The following is a 19586-nucleotide window of genomic DNA, read 5'->3' as shown; positions in this document are numbered from 1 at the left end:
CACTATGCTAAGACTTTACCTTACATCTGCCTGGAAAGCCCTTAACTCACTCCCGCCCCAAATTTCACCAGATTTTTGCTTTTCAAAGTACAGTTCAAAGGTCACCTTCTCAAGGAAGTCTTCCCAGTGTTTTCCACCACCTCCCCCCAATCCTGCCGTGCATCTCTTCCAACTAGTTGTGGTTTCCAGACACACTTCATCTCTGTGTCCTCGTTGTGCAGCGCTGCACCTGTCAAACGCTAGACGCTCCACAAATATTTACTCATATTCATCTACCCGCCCAGGAAGAGACCCTAGCACCCGCCTGCAGGACTAGCTTGGCCCTCCGGAAGTGACGCGCTCTTAGCGACAACGCATTTCCGGTCCCCAGTGCCGACTCGGTCGCAGGGGGAGAGACTTGTCTGGTTCGCTAACTCGGCTGCCCTGGAGGATTCATGCGCGGTAAGAATTTGTGCAAGGCTGAGCGAGATAGGACCCCGGGACCGCCAGATGCTGTGGAGTCCTCCCGTTCGTTCCCAGGGACGTGATGGGAAGGCACAGCGACTGACTGCTAGGCCCCCAACAGCCCACAGCGCCACATGGGTTTGGAATGCCGAGCTGCGCGGCCCGCTGAGGGCGCGGGCGCAGGGGTCGCGTTCAGCTGTGGGGTGCTCACTGCTTGAGCTGGCGCGTCTAGCCTCACTGGGGCCCCCGCCGTGGGAGTGGGTCCCGCCGCCTCGGCCTTCTTACCCAAAGCTTTCCCCTTCACGGGTACTCAGGGTAATGCTAGTCCACCTCCTGAATAGCTCCAGCCCCTACTGTGGTAGTCGCAGGCTCTGCAATGATGAGTGTGCGCGCGTGGCATGTAGAGTAGCGTGCAACGTCTCACCTATTCATTGACTCCACCCTTCGGCTTGTGTTGCGGATGTTCCTGAAGACGAGAGCTGAAGTTTTAACTCTGGTTGGTACACGGGGTGCCGCCCTAAAAGGGGCGCGGCTTAATTGAAAATGATTTGAAACCGCTGGGCTGGAAGCAGTTTATTCTCTAATTAGAAGACCAGCATTATCACGTGACCGCAAACACTTGTCAGTCTGTTGGGAAGACTTGTAATGACAAACTTTGCGTCAAGGACAGGATTTCTGTATACTTAATTTGCTATGCAAATTGATTGCTTTGAACTGACAGACTAAGCAATATGATGGGGAGAAAGTAGACCTGGGACTTACAGACGGGAAACAGCCAGGAAAACTTCAGAATTGGGAAGAGTAACTTCATTCACTTGTATTACTATGTGATACATAATATTTTACAAAGTAATTTTTTTCTTGAATTGTTTTACAGTTTTAAGCATTTATATACGTGTGTTTCTTTATCTGGTGTGGTAGCTTCTCTGGTAAGGGCTAGATTTACTTCATAGGCATATCTATGCAGCATGTTACAGAATTAAATATACACGAAGTAAAAAGTGTTTTAATAATTAAAGCGTCAACATATAGGCATAATGTGATACACTATGTATATTTAGTGGGTTTTTTTTAAATGGTTATTAACCAGCCATGCTTGTCTTAAAGTTTGATAAGGTAACTTTGATGAAATCATGACCAGGTGGGCACGAGTTACTACCACACGTAACAAGAGACCTTTGGCTGCAACATCATGGGAGGACATGAAGAAGGGGTCCCTTGAGGGAGAAGGCCAAAACCTACCAAAGAGTAAACAACTTGAAGCCAATAGGCTCTCTGCTAAAAATGATACTCCTCAAGCAAAACACAAAAAGAACAAAAAGAAAAAGGAGTACTTAAATGAAGATGTAAATGGATTCCTGGAATACTTAAGGCAAAACCCACAGATGGTTCATAATGGAGAGAGGATAGCAACAGACAGTCAGGAGGTAAGGGAAGAAATTGCAGTTGCTTTAAAGAAAGATAGTCGCCGGGAAGAAAGAAGACTAAAAAGACAAGCAGCAAAGAAAAATGCAATGGTAAGATCATCGCTTCCACCAAACGGTTACTTTATGTAAGTCAAAACTATTATTCATACATTCACACACACACACACACACACACACACACACACACACACACTAGCCAGAGTATGATTGCTCTTGTGTACTAGATTTGTAAAGCATCTTTTTTTAAGTTTATTTTAAGAGAAAGCATGTGCGCATGTGCGTGTGCTCAAGGGGACAGGGACAGAGGAGAGAGAGAGAGAGGAGAGAGAATCCCAAGCAGGTTTTGCACTGTTAGCACAGAGCCTGACCAGGGTTCAGTCTCATGAATCATGAGATGATGACCTGAGCCAAAATCAAGAGTTGGACGCTTAACTGACTGATCCACCCAGGCGCCCCCTTTTTTTTTTTTTTTCCTTAATGTTTGTTTGTTTATTTTGAGAGAGAGAATGTGAGGCGGGAGAGGGGCAGAGAGAGGAGAGAGAATCCCAAGCAGGCTCCTTGCTATTATAGCGGAGCCCTACACAGGGCTCAGTCTCATGAACTGAGAAATGATGACCTGAGCCAAAATCAAGAGGCAGACACACAACCTTCTGAGCCACCCTGGTGCCCCACAAATGACAAATGTTTTAAAGATATTTTTTATAACAAGAATTGATAAAGCCACTGTAGTTTTGCAACATGGAAACTCATATTTTGTTTTCTCAGGTATGTTTCCATTGTAGAAAACCCGGCCATGGAATTGCAGATTGCCCAGCCGCCCTTGAGAATCAAGATATGGGCACTGGAATATGTTACCGGTGTGGGTCCACAGAGCATGAAATAACCAAGTGCAAAGCCAAAGTAGACCCAGCTCTTGGTACGTTTTCTATCGTTTTTTGATTTGGTTAATGTCAGAAGTGGCCAATACGTAACCAACTGGGTTTTTTTTCTGGATAGAATTTATCATGAGTATGCCACTTAATATTTTGAAATCAAGACTGAATTCTAAGTTGTAGTAAAAATAGGGGTTTTCAGGGTATTTAAAATAATATGAATTACATGACTTGTTCTATACTTAGCCAACTTAATAGGAAATGTTGATCATTACAGGTGAATTTCCTTTCGCAAAATGTTTTGTTTGTGGGGAAATGGGACATCTGTCCAGATCTTGTCCTGATAATCCCAAAGGACTTTATGCTGATGGTGAGTACTGTTAACTTTATATGTCAGAAAAGGTGAGTTACTATGTAGAGTTGTGATTTAATTTGTACTCAATCAGTTCTTGAATAAATTCTTGAACAAATAACAAAACCTTGAGAATTTTAATTTTTATCAAACTATTCTTTGTACTGGAGTTGATGTGTAATATGAGGATGTATTAGTCAAATCAGAAATAACTAAAGTGTGTATTTCAAGCATAGTGCTTTCAGCATCATTTGTGGGAGTAGGTTATAAATATCTACTTTTAAACATAACAGAAGTAAAGGGATTATATCTCAAGCTAATATAAGATTTAAAAATTAGTGTTGTGAATTTAATCACAGGCTAGCATACCATTTTGGATAGATGGGCTGGTACACATTCTTCAATATTTGTAGTAATTTTTATTTCTGAGTGTTTTCCTTAGTCAGTTGTCTAGCATGGGATCCTGTAACTTTCTTATCTGTAGCTCAGCTAACATATTAAGGTCCCTGAATAAAGTCTGTGATCTCTAAAGCTTTAAGGAGGAAATTTTCTGGTAATGTGAATAATGTGCTCATGTGATAGCTGGTACCATCAGATTCTAGACATCTCTTGTGTGTCATGTCCTGGGTTCCATGGGACAAGTCCAGTGAAAAGGCACAGCTTTTGGAATCAAGCTGACCAGTTACAGCTCCAGTACCACCACTCACTACTTGTGGGACTCTGGCTGAGTCATTTAATTTCTCTCATCTCAATTTCCTCCCTCGCCTGTAAAATGGAGAAGACAAACTGTATCTCATGGACTCTAAGATGAACATTATTTCACATTTTCATGTCCCTGTACTCAGAATGTATCTTACCATTGGTGACTGACATGTAATTGGCAGATTTTTTTTCCTGAGAGGTATGTAAAATAATTATAATCAATAGTGTATTCGATATGATGAACTATGGTATTTACCTTGAAGAGCTATGAGAATTAAAATATATTGTTCAAAACTACCTCTTCTATTTCACTATTACATCTACAACAGTAAGGAAGCCTAACCCTGGGAAATGCCCAAAGGTGTCTTTCAGTTTTGAACTTATGACACAGGTCAGATGACATGAGTAATGGGCAAAGATGGTTTTGGATGGTTACGCAAAATGACTAGGTATTTTTAAAAAGTGCAGCAAAGAAAACAGATCACACAGAAGTGAGAATTCAGCTATGTTTATATCCTGTAGGGTCATTTTTCTGGATAAGTCACTTAACATTATAAGCATGTCATACTTACAATGCTTGACCATTAAGTAACATGTTTGACCATTAAGCTAATCTTAGAAACCATATGCGTTGTAATTCACAATCTGGAATGTTGCTTAAAGTAGGCAGACAGGCATTTTTATTAGGATGAGGCTGCCTGGCAGTCAGAAGGCCCTAAAACAAAAGTTAATTTCATTCCTTTTGTAACTGCTCACCCTTGTGTGACCTGTACAGATGAGCAGTGGGTCCTAACCTTTTTTGAGGTTATTGGTCATTTATTTGATAAGAATTACAGACATCCTCCTCAAAAAATGCATCTGGACACAACTTTTGCCTACAGGTTCAACAGTTCACAACACTTTGCCTATCTAATCATGGTTTAAGGTCTAGTCTTGTGTGCAGTGGCTCTCGAACACTCCAGAGGACACGTATCTTCTTCCATTATATCTCTCTTCTCTTTCCTCCTTCTCCCCTGAAGGCCAGGTACGAGAAGTGGTGGGTAGGTACAGTTCAGTGCTCTGTGAGATCAAAAGGAATGGACAATGGACTTACTAACTGGAATGGTGGCACCTACCTATGTTCCTGTTTTCAACTACCTTTACAACTGACAAAGTTGTGAGGACCAAATAAGAAAAGTGTTTTGAGACATTATAACCCCTTCTAAGTATGAGAGATTTTCAGTGACTTTGTTCTTTTAATAGGTGGTTGCTGCAGACTTTGTGGCTCTGTGGAACATTTTAAGAAAGATTGCCCTGAGAGTCAGAATTCAGGTGAGATCTCTTGGCCTCCATTAGAAGGGGTGGGATTAGTATTCTTTGTTTTTCTTGAAATTTTTTATGAAGAGTTCATTGAGGTACCACTGATTTTAAGGCAACCTGGTTTCCTACTACAGTGATGACTTAATCATTTCTCTGTCAGGAGTAGACACAATAGTATTAGCTGAGCGTTAGCTAGTATTATTAGGTGAGGAAAAAAAAAGTGACCACTAAGTCCTAGAAGACCTTGATTTTATACAGCATTGTATTCATAAACATTCATATTTGGCAACTAATGAATTTAATAATGGAGGCAATTCTGTTACTAAAAGAAAAATACTGATTCACTAACAGAAAATCAGAAATATGAAAATAACTCAATATTTTTATGATTACCATCCTCATATATGCTTTGCTTTGTGTATACCTGAAGGACTCAGAGTTGGTTGTAAAAACTGCCAAAAATATTAAAATTGTGTTAGGTACACTATCTGGCCAGATACATTTTCTTCCTAATGAAATACCCTTTGTCACCAAAAACTTCATAAATGTTTGCTGTACCTATTGCAGATTTGGGGGGAAGTGGAGACCATTATTATATTAGTTTACCTAAATTAGAATGATGATAATCTTGAGCAAAAGAATGCAAGATAGGATAGCAGTAGTCCTTCTTAAGGAAAAACACATTTCTTTTTATTTCAGATAGTCACAGTACTACCCAATAAGTCTGCCCATTCTTCCTCCCTGAACACTTAAATTTGAAAACCAAGAGTTCTTGTTTATGATCTTGTCTAGAAGAAGATGGTCTTCACTACATTGTAGCCAGTGAGACTGAAATAATGGAAGTGGAGTTTGAATTCTCCCTCCTGGGAGGATTGCCATTCCCAAATGACAAGACTGACAAGCAGATGTTGTATAATTTCACAGGTGGAATCTTGTGCATTTAAAACTGATGCTTCATAAGTCTTACTGTTTACAGAGTCTTAGAATTCATTGACTCTATAATGATGAACTCTGGGAAAGAATGAAAGAGCTTTCTCATCAATTTCTGCATTGCAAGGCAGTTGCTGCATTTCCCTAATTGGGATGAGAAATTGCCTGTGGTACTCCAAAATCAAGTGTTATAATCAATTACAGAATTGCTCACTCTCCTTTAGTGATGGAGTCTTCCCTCCTTGTGATTATTCATGTCAAAACTAATTCCTTTGCTCAGCTAGTACCAATCTGGGTGGATGTATTTGATTACCATTTTTCTTACATTCTAACTTTCATTCCTTAACAGATCGAATGGTCACAGTTGGTCGCTGGGCAATGGGAATGAGTGCAGACTATGAAGAAATTTTGGATGTGCCTGAACCACAGAAACCCAAAACAAAGATACCTAAAGTTGTTAATTTTTGATAATGATTAGTACTATCATTAGTTACCGCCTCATTGTGAGCTACTCTGAACTGGGCCTACCTCACACACTGGAGCTGAGCTCCCTTGGAGACCTGTGTTGTAGACATCAGTATGATGTGCATATGGTCAGATAGTTTCCTGAGTGCTGTCCATTAAAGAGTGCCTCTCTCACTGGAGAAAATCACTGAAGAAAAGTATAAGATTTTTAAATTGGATTCTCTAAAAGAATATTTTTAACAGGTAGAACTTAGGTATAACTAAGTGGTTACATACTTGATTGTAACAATCATCTTTTTCTTAAAAACTATGCATTAATGTGAACCACCCTTAAAGTATAACTTTTGCGTTTAGAAATGAAGTTTTGGTTATATTGTTTTCTTGGTTCAAAATATCAATTTATTACTATATTAGGAATTTATAAGTTGCCACAATACTGTATTTTTAAAATATTTAATTCAAAAATCATTTGCTATGTACTTATTTTTCTGAATACCTCATTCTGGATTGAACTAGCCATTGTCTGTTTATGTCCAGGTAATCCCTTTGGGAACACAATCTTTTTATGAATTCTAGATGAGATTAATTTTGGTTAATTTTTGTTTTAGTTTTGACATAAAGAAGTACAAATTATTGAGGTAACATAGAAGAATACGTTAACAACAGCTCCTTCTTTGTCCTGGATTTTCAAGAGTGAAATTCTAGCCAAAATTATTTTGGGGTATTTAACCAGAATGATGTTACTTAACAGACTGTATATCACACTTAATAGCATTTTGTTCATGTGTTTTAGATGAGTCTGGGTGAGATGCAGGTATCACCATAATAGAGTTAGAATGCTAATCAGAGACCCATTAGCTTCTTTGTTGGATTTTATGAATACATGCATACTTAATACATGTATTTCACAAGGCTAGGGCTCATATTGTAATGGAATGACTCTAGTGGATTGTGTGTTTCATTTGGAATTTTACCTGATTGGATACATTTGTAACTAAAGGAAACAGCTGTGATTAGTTACTGTAGCTTCAAAAGCAAAATATTTACCAAATAAGAAACACTTTTCTCTGTTTTAATGTGTGCAAAGCTCAACAGTTCTAGTCTTAATAGGAGCTGTTGTTTTACTTTTGGTGTGAGAGGAAAACATGACAGAATACAACTCAGCATCCCAGAATGTAAGGAAAGGAGTGTCATTTAAAAGAAACCACACAAGTCATGTAGCTGGAAAAGGATAGCAATGCTGCCTTAGTCATTTAGCCCAAACACACTCAGATTTATTTCACCTATCCTATCAGGTGTCAAGGACTCTGGCCAGTCAAAACCTGTCTCCAGTGAGGAAGGCAAGCATTAAATATTTCCCAAGTACCTGCTATATTCCTGGTACTCTCTTAGGCACTAGGGATTGTAACAGTGATGAAGACAAGGTCACGTGCTTTCTAATGAGGCTTTAGGATGGAGAGGAGACTTGGGGAGAGATGCATATCAGAAATATCAGTATATCAGAAAAATATCAGATATTTTATTACACTTTAAAAATATTCTACTGAATCGCCTAAGACTTGGTCATTAGTCACTCTTCCTTCAGTCCTTTGGAAATGTCACCTCTTACAAGCTTATCATTCACTTTTCTATGGCTGACTCCTAAATCCATCTGGCCCTAATATCCTCAATTACAGTTCCTACTTGGATGTTCCACCAATACCTCAGGTCATTACTGCAGTAACTTTCAAAACAATATAAATTCAAAGACCTACGACAGGCAGAGGTTGGAAGTGTCTCAATTGTAGGAGAGGTGTGAAATTTTACCATACAAAATTTTAGTTAAGTAACTCCATTATAGCTAATTTTTTTTTTTGCTTTTTAAAATCTAAAAATATTCTACAAAATTTTTCTGCTTCTGAAATGTATAGGCATTTAAATCTACATATTCACCCTTAATGTATGTAAGTGTTAATTCATAAAATTGGAGCACAGTCCAAAGTTTATGTAAATGAAAACCTGCTGACACGGAATAAAACTAATTAACAACCAGACCTAGGCTGGGTGAGTGGACGGGTTGGGGAAGCGGGTAGGCTGGGGAAGCAGAGGTAGAGATCTGACATACAGCAGGATGTACCTAACCTCTTAAGTGCTCTAAACTCTAATGAAGTCCTTCAACTTTTAAATGCTGTCTTGTAGAGGAGGCTAACTTGACATATGCTGGTTTGTCTTACGAGTTAAGACAAATCACAGAGTAGAGTAATGAATGCTGAAGTCTAGGGAATAAAGTGCTAATGTAATGGTTATGAAAGAAGAGCTCAGTTAATATTCTTTCTCTGCGACATCACATTGTGCAGGTACTTTTCTGTGTGTATATATAGCAATAGATACTAAATTGGCCAGCCACCTTGAATATATGTTAAATGACACTAGTAAAGTAGTTTCTATTACTAAAATTGATTGGATTCCATTATGTTTTAATGTCTTCCTAATTTAAAGCTCTAAACTATGTAATACATCTTGTCAGTTGCTCCTGACATACAGATATCCGCCATATATGGAACAATCCCACACTATTAATCACCTAGCCAACTTATCATTTTTTATTTTGTAAAATTTTATACAATTTTAAACAGAACACATGTTTCATCTCCGTAGCCTAAACATGCTTATGATCATTTTAAACCATATTTGTACCATTTTACAGGACACACAAAATTGAATATGGGCAATTCCCACTGCCTGTGTCCCTGGAAGGAAGCAGAGCCACAGACAATGTAAAACAGTTTTAAAGCTCTTTAAATAATGCTATCCAAATCACTGGTGTTTGACCTGAGATGAATTTTATTTTTTAACCCCTTCCTAACTGCATTTTGCTTAAGCCAATATTAAATTACTGTGGCCCCAAAGCTTGCCAAAGTGTCAGGGCTAAGGGTATGCGGAATTGAAAGTGGTAAATAAAACTGGAAGTAAGTGACAGTTTACCATTTAAAATGTGTTTATCAACCCACCATCAGTAGCATTCTCTATGAATTTTATACAAGAGGCTGCTGTCTCTTCTATGGATTTTGACCAGCCACCAAGATTTCCAGCAAAGTAAGGAGAGATGCTAGCAGAAATCTGGTTGAAGTATGATACCTGTTTCAAAAAGAAAATACATTATTTTAATTATTTATTGACTTGGAGCTTCTTTCAGCAGGGATCTGAATCTTGTTGGTATAGGGAAGGCTATGACCCTAATCTTCTGGGGACTTTCTGGAATGATCTACAAGGATGACCTCAGGATTCCCCTGATGTGGACACATGACAGAATTTCAATTAATTAGGGAATGTGGGTAAAAGCCTTCTCTCTATATCTGCAGTAGCAAATTCATGTGCAGATGTTCCATCAAACTTACGGTACAGGAGCTGCTGTCAATAGCACGGATGAGAAATCCAGCACATATGATTTCACTTCTGATGTAGTGTGGACAAGGGGGGACTGAAGGCAGAAGAACCGATTTCACTGCTACCGTGTAAGTGCTACTGAAAAATGAAAGGACGTTTTCTAAGTTATTGTGAGAGATTAAAACAATTGTTAGAAAATAAATTTCTAGAGTTAATTAACCTTATTTACATAGGTAAAAGTGAAACTATAGAGACCCAGATCTTCTAGATGAGGGATCTACATTCAAGTAGACTACATTCAAGTGTAGGAAAGGTAATAAGGGCCACAGGTGTTTTCTGCCTGTGTAAGAATTACTTAATACTTTGCGTAACTCTACAAAGTGGAATCAACTTCCAAGCATGCTTTATTATGTATGCCCTAATGAGTTGTAATTTCAGGCTCTTCTCTTTTTTTAATTAAAAAACAAAACAAAACAAAACCCATTGATTTAAAGAAACTTCACACAACAGAGAACCTTATAGACTACAAAACAGTCTTCCTCAGTCCACCCTAGCCACAGTCCATTCTCATCCTGGAGATGACCACTGTTAATATTTTGCTCTGTAGCCTTCCGGACCTTTTTATAAATATATAACATTGATGTAAGCAAATGCAAATATAGATTTTTGCATAAATATTATCATTTAATAAATATCGGTCTATAGTTTGATTTTTCACCTAACAATAAATCTTTGGAGGTATTTCTGTATCAGCACCTCTATAGCTACTTCATCTTTTTTAATGATGGCAGGATGCCTGGGTGGCTCCATTGGTTGAACATGCGACTTTGGCTCAGTTCATGAACTCGCCCTTCCAGAGTTCCAGCCCTGCATTGCACTCTGTGCTGACAGCTCAGAGCCTGCAGCCTGTTTTGGATACCCTGTCTCCCTCTCTACCCCTGGGCTCCTCTGTCTCCCTCTCCCCCTCCCCCACTCATGCTCTGGTCTCTCAAAAATAAACATTTTAAAAAAATGATGGCATAGTACTCTGCAATATGGCTCTACCATAATTTATAAGATGGACCCTCAGTTTATGTCCATTTCTTTTTCCATAATAAATGGTACTATACTGAACATCCGTGTGCATTAATAATATTCACACATGTTCGATTATTCTTATAGGCCAGCTTTCACATGGGAAATCATGCTGGCCAGTTCCAGGTGTAGACTTTAACTGTCCTGGAAGCTTCTACCTCTTATTTATTTGAACACTGACTCGTAGGACACTTCTCTTTAGAACACAGACATTGTGCCATGAAAAGTCCAACGCCCACAGAGAAGTCATGGACAAACACTCCGATCAACAGCCCTACCTAGCAGCCAGACATTTTGCATGTCTAGCACAATTGAGCCTTTGTAAATTCTAAACCTATTCCTAATGTTTTATTTGGTAGTCACATTGCATTCTTACTGATACTGGAAGGTTCCCAAGGTTTGCTAAATACCAATTTTATATGTGCATACAGCAAAAGGAAAGGAACTGCTTTAGGAATCTTGCATGGTGCTTTGCACACAGGCAGCATTTAATAGATGTTGTTTTTAAATGATAACTAAAGGTCCATCTAGAAAAAATTCAGATGCACATCATTCAAGATCAGAAATGCCTATATTGCCTTCTTTTCTTATCAACTTTTTCATTTTACCCTCTTCTATAAAACAATACAGCACTTGAATTGCATATACTCACCCATCTTTGAGAGGCCTTCTTCGTGATACAAGTACTACCAAGTCTTTGGGTTTGTCACCATTCACTATAGGACAAGTGATATAATATATCTGATCACCTTCACTCACCCAGTTTATGACTTCACAGGACCTATGTAAATACAACAGTGAAAGAAAGGCCACACTTTTCTACCTGCTTGAATAAGGCATTCACTTCTTTTGTTTATTTGTAAAACTTCATTACTGAGGTCCACATTCACTCTTCTGCTTACATAACTATCCTGCCAAAGCCAGCATTATTTCTCAAAGTCTGTCTTTAGAAAGCTGTTTGGTCAGCAGGAATAATTATGCGTGTGATGGAGAGACTGGTGGGTGTGTGATTCTAAAGTCACTGCCCTCAACACTTCAGAGAACAGCATTTATGATTGTTTAACACAAAATAATTTTTCTCTAGAATCAGGTAACAATATTTGAAGACTAGTGAATTGTTTGGATGTCAAGGAAGGACTCAGGTAAATGAATATGGTACACTGGAAAGAGTACTAAGTTCAGAGCCAAACATCTTTGTCTTTGAATCCCATACACACACTTCATATCAATGTTATGTTAGGTAAGTCACTTTGTTTTTTTCATTTGTAAAATTAAAACCCTGTACCTATGGGGTTATTGTGAGGATTAAATGAAAACACCTGGCCTGAATCACAGTAGGTACACAAGACAAGTAAGCATCCATTCATTCATTCCTCCCTTCATTCAAGTTCAGTTTGGCTGGAATGTCAGGTGACATAGGAAATAGTAACACCAAAATTTAGGCATTGTTCTTGATAAAAGCTTTGTACCTACAGAATATCTACAAATATTGATGCAAGAAAATCATGAAATATTTCCTCTTCTCTCAGAATGTTTTATCATGATAGCATTAACCATGAAGTATTTTTCTGGCATCTATGCAAATGTAACACATGACCCCAAAGGTGTTCAACTTTAGTGATATTATATTGCCTCTTACATGGTATTAATCATAATCAGGTTTAGGCATTTTATTTTATTTTAAAGTTTATTTTTGGGACCGAGAGAGCAAGCAGGGGAGGAGCAGAGAAAGAGAAAGAGAGAGAGAGAATCCCAAGCAGGTTCCATGCTGTCAGTGCAGAGCCCAATGTGGGGCTTGAACCCAAGAATCATGAGATCATGACCTGAGCCAAGATCAAGAGCTGGACACTTAACCGACTGAGCCATCCAGGTGTCCCAGGTTTAGCCATTTTATTTTATTTTTAAATGTCTTCTTTGTTTTTGAGAGAGAGAGAGAGAGAGAGAGAGAGAGAGAGAGAACAAGTGGGGGAGGGGCAGAAAGAGAAGGGAACAGAGGATCTGAAGCAGGCTCTGTGCTGACAGCAGAGAGCTTGATGTGGGGCTCGAACTCATGAACCCTGAAATCATGACCTGAGCCAAAGTCAGATGCTTAGCTGACTGAACCACCCCAGTGCCCCCAAGGTTTAGTCATTTTAAAAATGAGCTTCTACTTCATCAAGATTAGGAAGTAAATGGTAACGTTTAATAAATAGGAAGCCCATCTCACCAGTCCTTCCCTTTCAGCAAGACGCCCAGTGAGGCCCTAGAGTGCTATATGTAGCCCCAGGAGCTGGAACTTCTTGGAGGAGGGGGTGTGGCCTGAGTGTAATCAGACCCAGTCAGTGCAGGTGCCTTGCAATCCAGGAAAGGAGTAAGAATGGAAGAGGCCGGATTGGGATGCAGGAGACAGAAAGTAACAGAAGGAAGAGACTGAGGCTGACAGTGGGCCCTGATCAGACAGGAAAAGCTGGCAGGAATGCCTTTGACTTCAGTTACTCACACAGCTTCGTCTCAGCTTCTCACCAGGGAGTGCTGCTTCACAGAAAAAGAAGGAACCGCTAATTAAATATCCAGAGTGGAAAGTGGGAAGACAATTAGGTAATCACTTTCTCAAGTACACTGAAGCTGTGTGCAAGCGTGTGGAATTCAAAGCCTGATGGATCTGGGTTCCAATTTGGGTTCTGTTGCTTTCCTGCCTGTGCAATCTTGGCAAGTCTCAGAACCTCTCTTGTTGAGTGGGAATAATAACAAACTTGAAGAGTTTTTTGGGAGGAGTACAACAGATGTGGGTAAAGCACATTAATATAAATGCTAAACGAAGTATTAAGAAAATTTTTGTTTTTATGTCTCTCAGTAGCACTTGATGCAGTTTTCTGTGCAGGGCAAGTTTTAAAACATACTCTTTAATTAATATGCAATGGGTCATACACTGGGCAATGGAGATGGACTGCAACATGGATGTCATCTTTTACATGAAGTCAGAGTTGCTTAAGAAAATACTTTAAATGTATTCTTACACGAAATGAGGGTCCCACAAAGGTCTCTTGGTAAAGTCAGACAGGAGATGGTAAGTCAAGTGTGCTGGTCTTTCCACATGCTTTTCAACCCAAACAGATAAAAGGTCATGCTCTTCCAGGGTATATATTTTTATCTAAAATATAATAACAAGAGAAAATAAATTACAAAATAAAAATGGATGTTTTCACTTTAAAAACCACACACAGTCACAGGCTGATTGTGCTGGCTAAGGCATCTTGGCACCTGAATAACAATGAAGCCAAATGATGGCAATTTCCCTTCAAATACTTGGATGTCTGGAGCTTGGACCACGGTGATATCCTCTGTGCCCTCTAAACAATATGTGACATAGGTTAATTATTGTGCCACAGTCTTCTCTAGAAAAATAAAGAATGTAAGCATTTCTCTTTTTATCTCTTTGAGATATTTCCCTGACTCAAAGAACGACAGAAAATATCACCAGGCTGATAGGCAACTCAGTGTTTCATCTCCCTCCAGACACCTTAGACACTTTCCCAGGTTGTCAGGCATGACAACGGGACCCAGAAAGCAAGCCACCACTTCTAGAACCAACTCAACCTTGCAAAGGGTTGAAAGCACCATGCTTCTTCAGCACAAAGCATTCTTTCAATTGTGAATCACAAGAGCTCATCCTCCTGAGAGCCAATTCCTGGGTTTCTAACGTTGTTATCCCTTAGATAAGAGGAGGCCTGTCTTGGGGAGCCATTTGACACATACTTAAAACAATACATATCCCCTATTACTCCAAACTCTCCTGCCATTGCACTTTTGATAATAATCAGAGATACGTGCTCAGCTAAGAGCACATTTCTATCCTGCCCATTTTCTCCATCTCTTTCAGGGTGCTTTGAAGTTGGTGTTGAAATGTGCCATCTTATAATCATCCCCATGGCAACAAGCTGTGAGAAGACAAACAAACAGAGGGTTAAGACTTCACTGCAAGAATCAAGCAGATGGACAAGTCAGGCTGTGAGGGAGAAAACCTTTATTTAAACATAAATATCTTCAAGAGAATGAAGAAGTAAGAAACAGACTAAAAGCAGATTAGAAAGAAAGGGAGTATCAATTTGTTTACACATGTTAACTCTCCAGTTAGTTAACCTCTGTGCAAAGACCATCTTTAAATCAAGCCCACAGAGGAGGCCATGGCCTGGGCCATAGACACGTGAAACAGAAAGCCATGAATGCAGTTCCAGTGGGGGGCTGAGACTCACCCCAAAATGGCCATGCCTAACTTCACTCCCTATACAGAAGAAGTAAAAGGAGGTTCCCTGGTGTAAATCCAGAAGGAAGTCATCTTATCAAAACTTGGTGGCCATGTGGCTCTAAGCCAGGTTTCTGGGTTCTATAGTCTCAGAGGGGGCAAGGGTAGGTGGCCAGGGTAAATTCCTCACCTTCTGTCAGAATCAGACCTTGGGGCAGCCATAGTCTACACTGATGGAAGCAGTATGGAAAAGGATGTAATATTGGGCTAAGCACTTGCCAAGGGTTGAATTGTGTCTCCTCAAATTCATATGTTAAAATTCTCCCAGTACTTTAGAATGTGACCTTATTTGGAAACAGGGTCATTGCAGATATAATTAGTTAAGATGAGGTTATACTGCAGTAGGATGGCCCCTAATCCAATAATGACTGATGTTCTTATAAGAAGGGGAATTTTGGATGCAGACATGCACACTGGGAGAACGCCATATGAAGATGAAGGCAGAAATCAGGTGACACATTTACAAGCCAAGGAACACCAAAGATTGCCAGCAAACCACCAGAAGCTAGAAGAGAGGCGTGGAACAGATTCTTTCTCACTTCTTCAGACGGAATTAATCCTGCCAGCACCTTGAACTCAAACTTCCAGCTTCCATAACTGCGAGACAATACATTTCTGTTGTTTAGGCCACCCATTCTGCGGTACTGTTACAGGAGCCCTAGGAAACGATCACAGTACTTTTTCAGGAAGCTGCTCCCCAGGTCACAGACACATACTGCTGCTTTCCAACCTGGAGCCAAGGCAAACACCAAGCTGAATAGCCACCATGAAACTGCCTCACACAGCTTGCTACGCTTATCCAGTGCTGAGTACATTATCAGATGAGGGAATGATATTTTGATCCTTCTCCCAGAAGATGAAGGGAGCAGGAAGTCCTGCTCACTGCTGTGCTGTGGGAACCCATGACACTGATGTAGACAGAGCAGACGAGTAAAGGCAGCTGTTGATGTTGATCTCTTTAAACCCTAGTATTTTAGAAAAGCCAACTTCTGCTTAGTGAAAAAATTCTCTAAGACCAACTCTTCAAGAAAACATGTTCTCTTTCATGCTCAGAAGAGTACAGGTTAAATTCCATCTGGAACCAACTCAAACATTTTATCACTTGACGTCTGGCGAATTTTATTCTATGAAACAAAGCTGAAAGTAAATAAGCTCAAAATTGCTAACATTTTATAATGATATTGCTTTTTCATTCTAATAAGATTCCACTTAATGGATTTGGATATCTTATACAAACAGCACAAGAGGAAAGAGTATAATTTTAGAATTTTATACTATCTGTTGACCAATATGCTATGGAGACAACATTGTGGAAAGGAGAACAAAACTGGTTTTTACAGAGGCCTCCGTGGTGAGAGGAAGTGACCTGACCTTCCCTGGGAACCCCCAGGGGTGAAGGGGAGGAGAACTGGTCAGGGGGAGCTGTGAGACCCAGACTCTCCCCAGATTCAGTCAGAATAGCTCCTCTGGTCTGTTTCCTGTACTCGGCTTTGTTCTGCGTAAAGGTTGCCATGTAGTCCTTGCCATTCTGGCTTTCATCACAGCCTTTCCAGTACACTCTCAGCTGCCCCCTAAATAAAAGGCTACTCCTGTCAGATTAGTCTCCTACCCATGCTGATTTCTACCACAAGGACTGGAATCAAACTCCTCATTGCCTAGAGAGCCCCCTTCACCCTCCAGCAATCTACTTACACTATCTTCAAGGAGAAAAGAATCACCCCCTCTCCAAAGTCCTCTGTAAATAACTGTCTTGCTTTACTTTGTTGAAGTGCCTAAGAGCTGACCTTTATGATTTAAATATTATAATCCCTCACTTGTTTATAAACCACCTTAAAGTTACTCTTCAGCTGTTCCATGTGTATGTGTGATGTTACCCAAATAGACTGCAACTACAAGCTCCTTTCAGGTGAGAGTACACATTTTGCTCCTTGTATTACTATACTATGATTAATTCCACGATCATACATAAAAATGAAACATGAGTTAAAGAATAAGTAGTGCCCAATTACAAATATCAAAAATCTTACTTTTTCCATTTAACTCATTTGTATCAAAAATAAGTATAGACTTTAAGCCCTGAAATAAATATGACTCCTAACACATAACTGGAAGAATTATTCAACTAAAAGGTGACAGAAAAAAGTCAGAGAGCTGTATTTTAAAATTAAAAGGATACAAACACTTTAAAAAGTAGGAGAGAAGAGGAGGGTAAGTCAGAAAGGAAAAAAAATCAAATTTTTATCATAAGTACAATCTAAAGAACTGGAGGGCTTCAAATTCAACAGAAATGACATAAGAATGTTGCTTTAATTATATAATATCTTTTAAAGTATCCACACAAAAATTAAGAATTAATTATTGTTGGCTCTCCTTAGATATGAGCCAATACACCATTTATTACTTTAGATTTATTTCTGGCCCCAAACTCCCAAAGAACTCAAGTTTTTATATATTATATGATTTCACAAAATGTGCGCTCTTCCTTCATTCCAGACACAAGTCTGCCCTTTTCAACACTGCTTAGATGCCAGCAATGATGCAAGAAACAGACTGCATGTTAGTAAAAGAAAACAAAGACTTGAAGCATCTTTTATGTGGGATAAAGAGAAGAAGATCATTTTATTACGTTTAACCTGTGTTTCTGCATCACTGAATTTGGTATACATGGAAACCTAACTGGATCCAAACAGGGTAAGAGAGACCCTGATAGGATTCAGAAGAAAAGATAAAAACACACTAAAAGCCAACAAACCAGAACAAAACACTGACAAAAGGTCAAGGTGAAAACAATCAGTGAAGTAGCATCTCAGTTTCCTTCAATTTTAGGGTAAGTGACCATATAATTTATTGTCCAAACTGGGCACTGAGGCATTATCAATATTTATGACAAGACATCAGATGATGATGGAACAATCACCAATTATGATGGACAACCAGGAATATGGTCACCCCTCTTGTAGGTGCTGCTGCTTCACTGATGCTGAACAACAGTACACACTGAAATGTGAGCACAAAGAACTGGCATTACTGAGCCCCCCCTGAGTGCCCGGCACTGCTATGTTCTGGGACCATCTACAGCGGTGAGCTAAATGCCCACAGAGACCTTACAGTCTAGTCTAGTTGTGGGCATCAGCTTCAAAGGGTCTCCTAACCACTTCCGAAATGAGATAAAATTAGAATCCAAATTATATATGTTTACTTAAATTTGATGACCTGCAAAATAGTATAAAAGGTGCTAAGAGAGACACAAAGAAGTCAAGACAAGGCTTCTTTCTTCAAAAGTTCATAATCTTGTTAGGGAAAAAGGCCATGTGTAAAAAGTTAAATTACTATGTAAGACATCAACATCAATTCAACGAAGCAGTGGAAGCACTGTCACAAGACAGGGCATAATTAATTGACAAATTAATTTTGAAAAAGTAATTGCTAAGGGGGTTCCTCCAGGGAAGTTCCTTCAGTCAGGATGATAGGAATTGGCTTTGTGCAGAAAGCATTTGTCCTGGTCTTGAAGACCAGGTTGGACTGAGGCAGATGGAGAGGAGAAAGAGAGAGAAGTGGAATATGACAACTAAGTTCAGAGGCAGGAATGTGTGGGGCAGCCTGGAGGACCACAAATCAACCGGCATGGAGCAGTAGATTCAGCCCTGGAAAGATACCTGCCTCTTAGAAATAGTTTCCCAGAAAGACTTTTTACCTTCTTAAAAGCAGCAGCAGAAGCAGAACCACCACCAGCAGCATGACAACTTTCATTTGTGATGGACAGCAGGTTGTACATAGACCTGGATGCCTCCTACCTTTTCCACAGCACTGGTAACCTCCCAGCCACTCTTGGCTGCCAGATTTTTGAGAGCCTCCACATTGGCATTACTCAGGGATACCTAAAACACAAATATCGTAAAAGCTGATTCGGTCCACAGATATGTGATCAAACAGTTTCTGCTTAGAAAACGGGAACTGTTAGAGCCAAAGTGATAATGCTAAGCTCAGAACCAAGCTGTCGGTAACATAATTTGTCTCAAACACTTAATTCAGAATTGAGACAAAATAAAATGAGGCCTGCATGCTTAGCAAATTAGTATCATTTTAATTGGTGTCCTGAGCAAAGACAACATAACCTTTCAGTATGACTTATAATCAACATGTAATCAGTAAACTTGTATCTCCTTTTATAATTTATGGTCAAAAACCTTAAAATGACTAATACTTTGTTGTTGTGTTATAAAAATGCAAGCCGGAAGGCATGTCTTTTCAGCACAAATTATGGAGAGACACTGTATCTCAGTGTCATGCTCCTTGAATGCATTTGATGGCAGATCATTCTGAGTCTGTAGTTTGGAAACTGTACATGTAATTCAGACAGGGCACGGAAACTA

At 39.4% G+C, this 19586-nt stretch overlaps 2 protein-coding genes and 1 long non-coding RNA gene across 7 annotated transcripts in view; 1 reads left to right on the top strand and 2 right to left on the bottom strand.

Annotated features, from left to right (window-relative positions):
- LOC131510790 (uncharacterized) overlaps nt 1–353 on the bottom strand; it is a 39782-nt gene extending 39429 nt beyond the window's left edge. Inside the window, exon 1 of the long non-coding RNA XR_009261188.1 lies at nt 106–353. This is a non-coding gene — a long non-coding RNA (uncharacterized LOC131510790). The remainder of the gene's footprint in view (nt 1–105) is intronic.
- Nucleotides 329–8524, top strand: ZCCHC9 (zinc finger CCHC-type containing 9). Its single transcript, XM_058728324.1, has 6 exons — nt 329–441; nt 1552–1961; nt 2637–2787; nt 3021–3113; nt 5040–5108; nt 6376–8524. The coding sequence occupies exons 2-6, from the start codon at nt 1578–1580 to the stop codon at nt 6492–6494; spliced, it is 816 nt and encodes a 271-aa protein (XP_058584307.1). The 5' UTR covers nt 329–441; nt 1552–1577; the 3' UTR covers nt 6495–8524.
- The window catches only part of ACOT12 (acyl-CoA thioesterase 12), a 54933-nt gene continuing 39482 nt past the window's right edge, over nt 4136–19586 (bottom strand). For 2 of the 5 annotated variants that reach the window (XM_058728267.1, XM_058728301.1), the window contains exons 11-15: nt 19008–19091; nt 13928–14061; nt 11584–11712; nt 9869–9995; nt 9051–9608 (exon numbers count right to left, since the gene is read on the bottom strand). In XM_058728267.1, the coding sequence (XP_058584250.1) occupies nt 9459–9608; nt 9869–9995; nt 11584–11712; nt 13928–14061; nt 19008–19091 (624 nt within the window). In that variant the 3' untranslated portion in view covers nt 9051–9458. Of the gene's footprint in view, nt 4857–9050; nt 9609–9868; nt 9996–11583; nt 11713–13927; nt 14062–19007; nt 19092–19586 lie in introns of those variants that run through there. The other 3 variants (XM_058728284.1, XM_058728276.1, XM_058728292.1) reach the window with 3 other exon arrangements.

This window comes from Neofelis nebulosa, chromosome 1 (assembly GCF_028018385.1).
Source record: "Neofelis nebulosa isolate mNeoNeb1 chromosome 1, mNeoNeb1.pri, whole genome shotgun sequence".
Lineage (NCBI taxonomy): Eukaryota > Metazoa > Chordata > Mammalia > Carnivora > Felidae > Neofelis > Neofelis nebulosa.
This window is presented reverse-complemented; position numbering and strand designations above follow the sequence as displayed.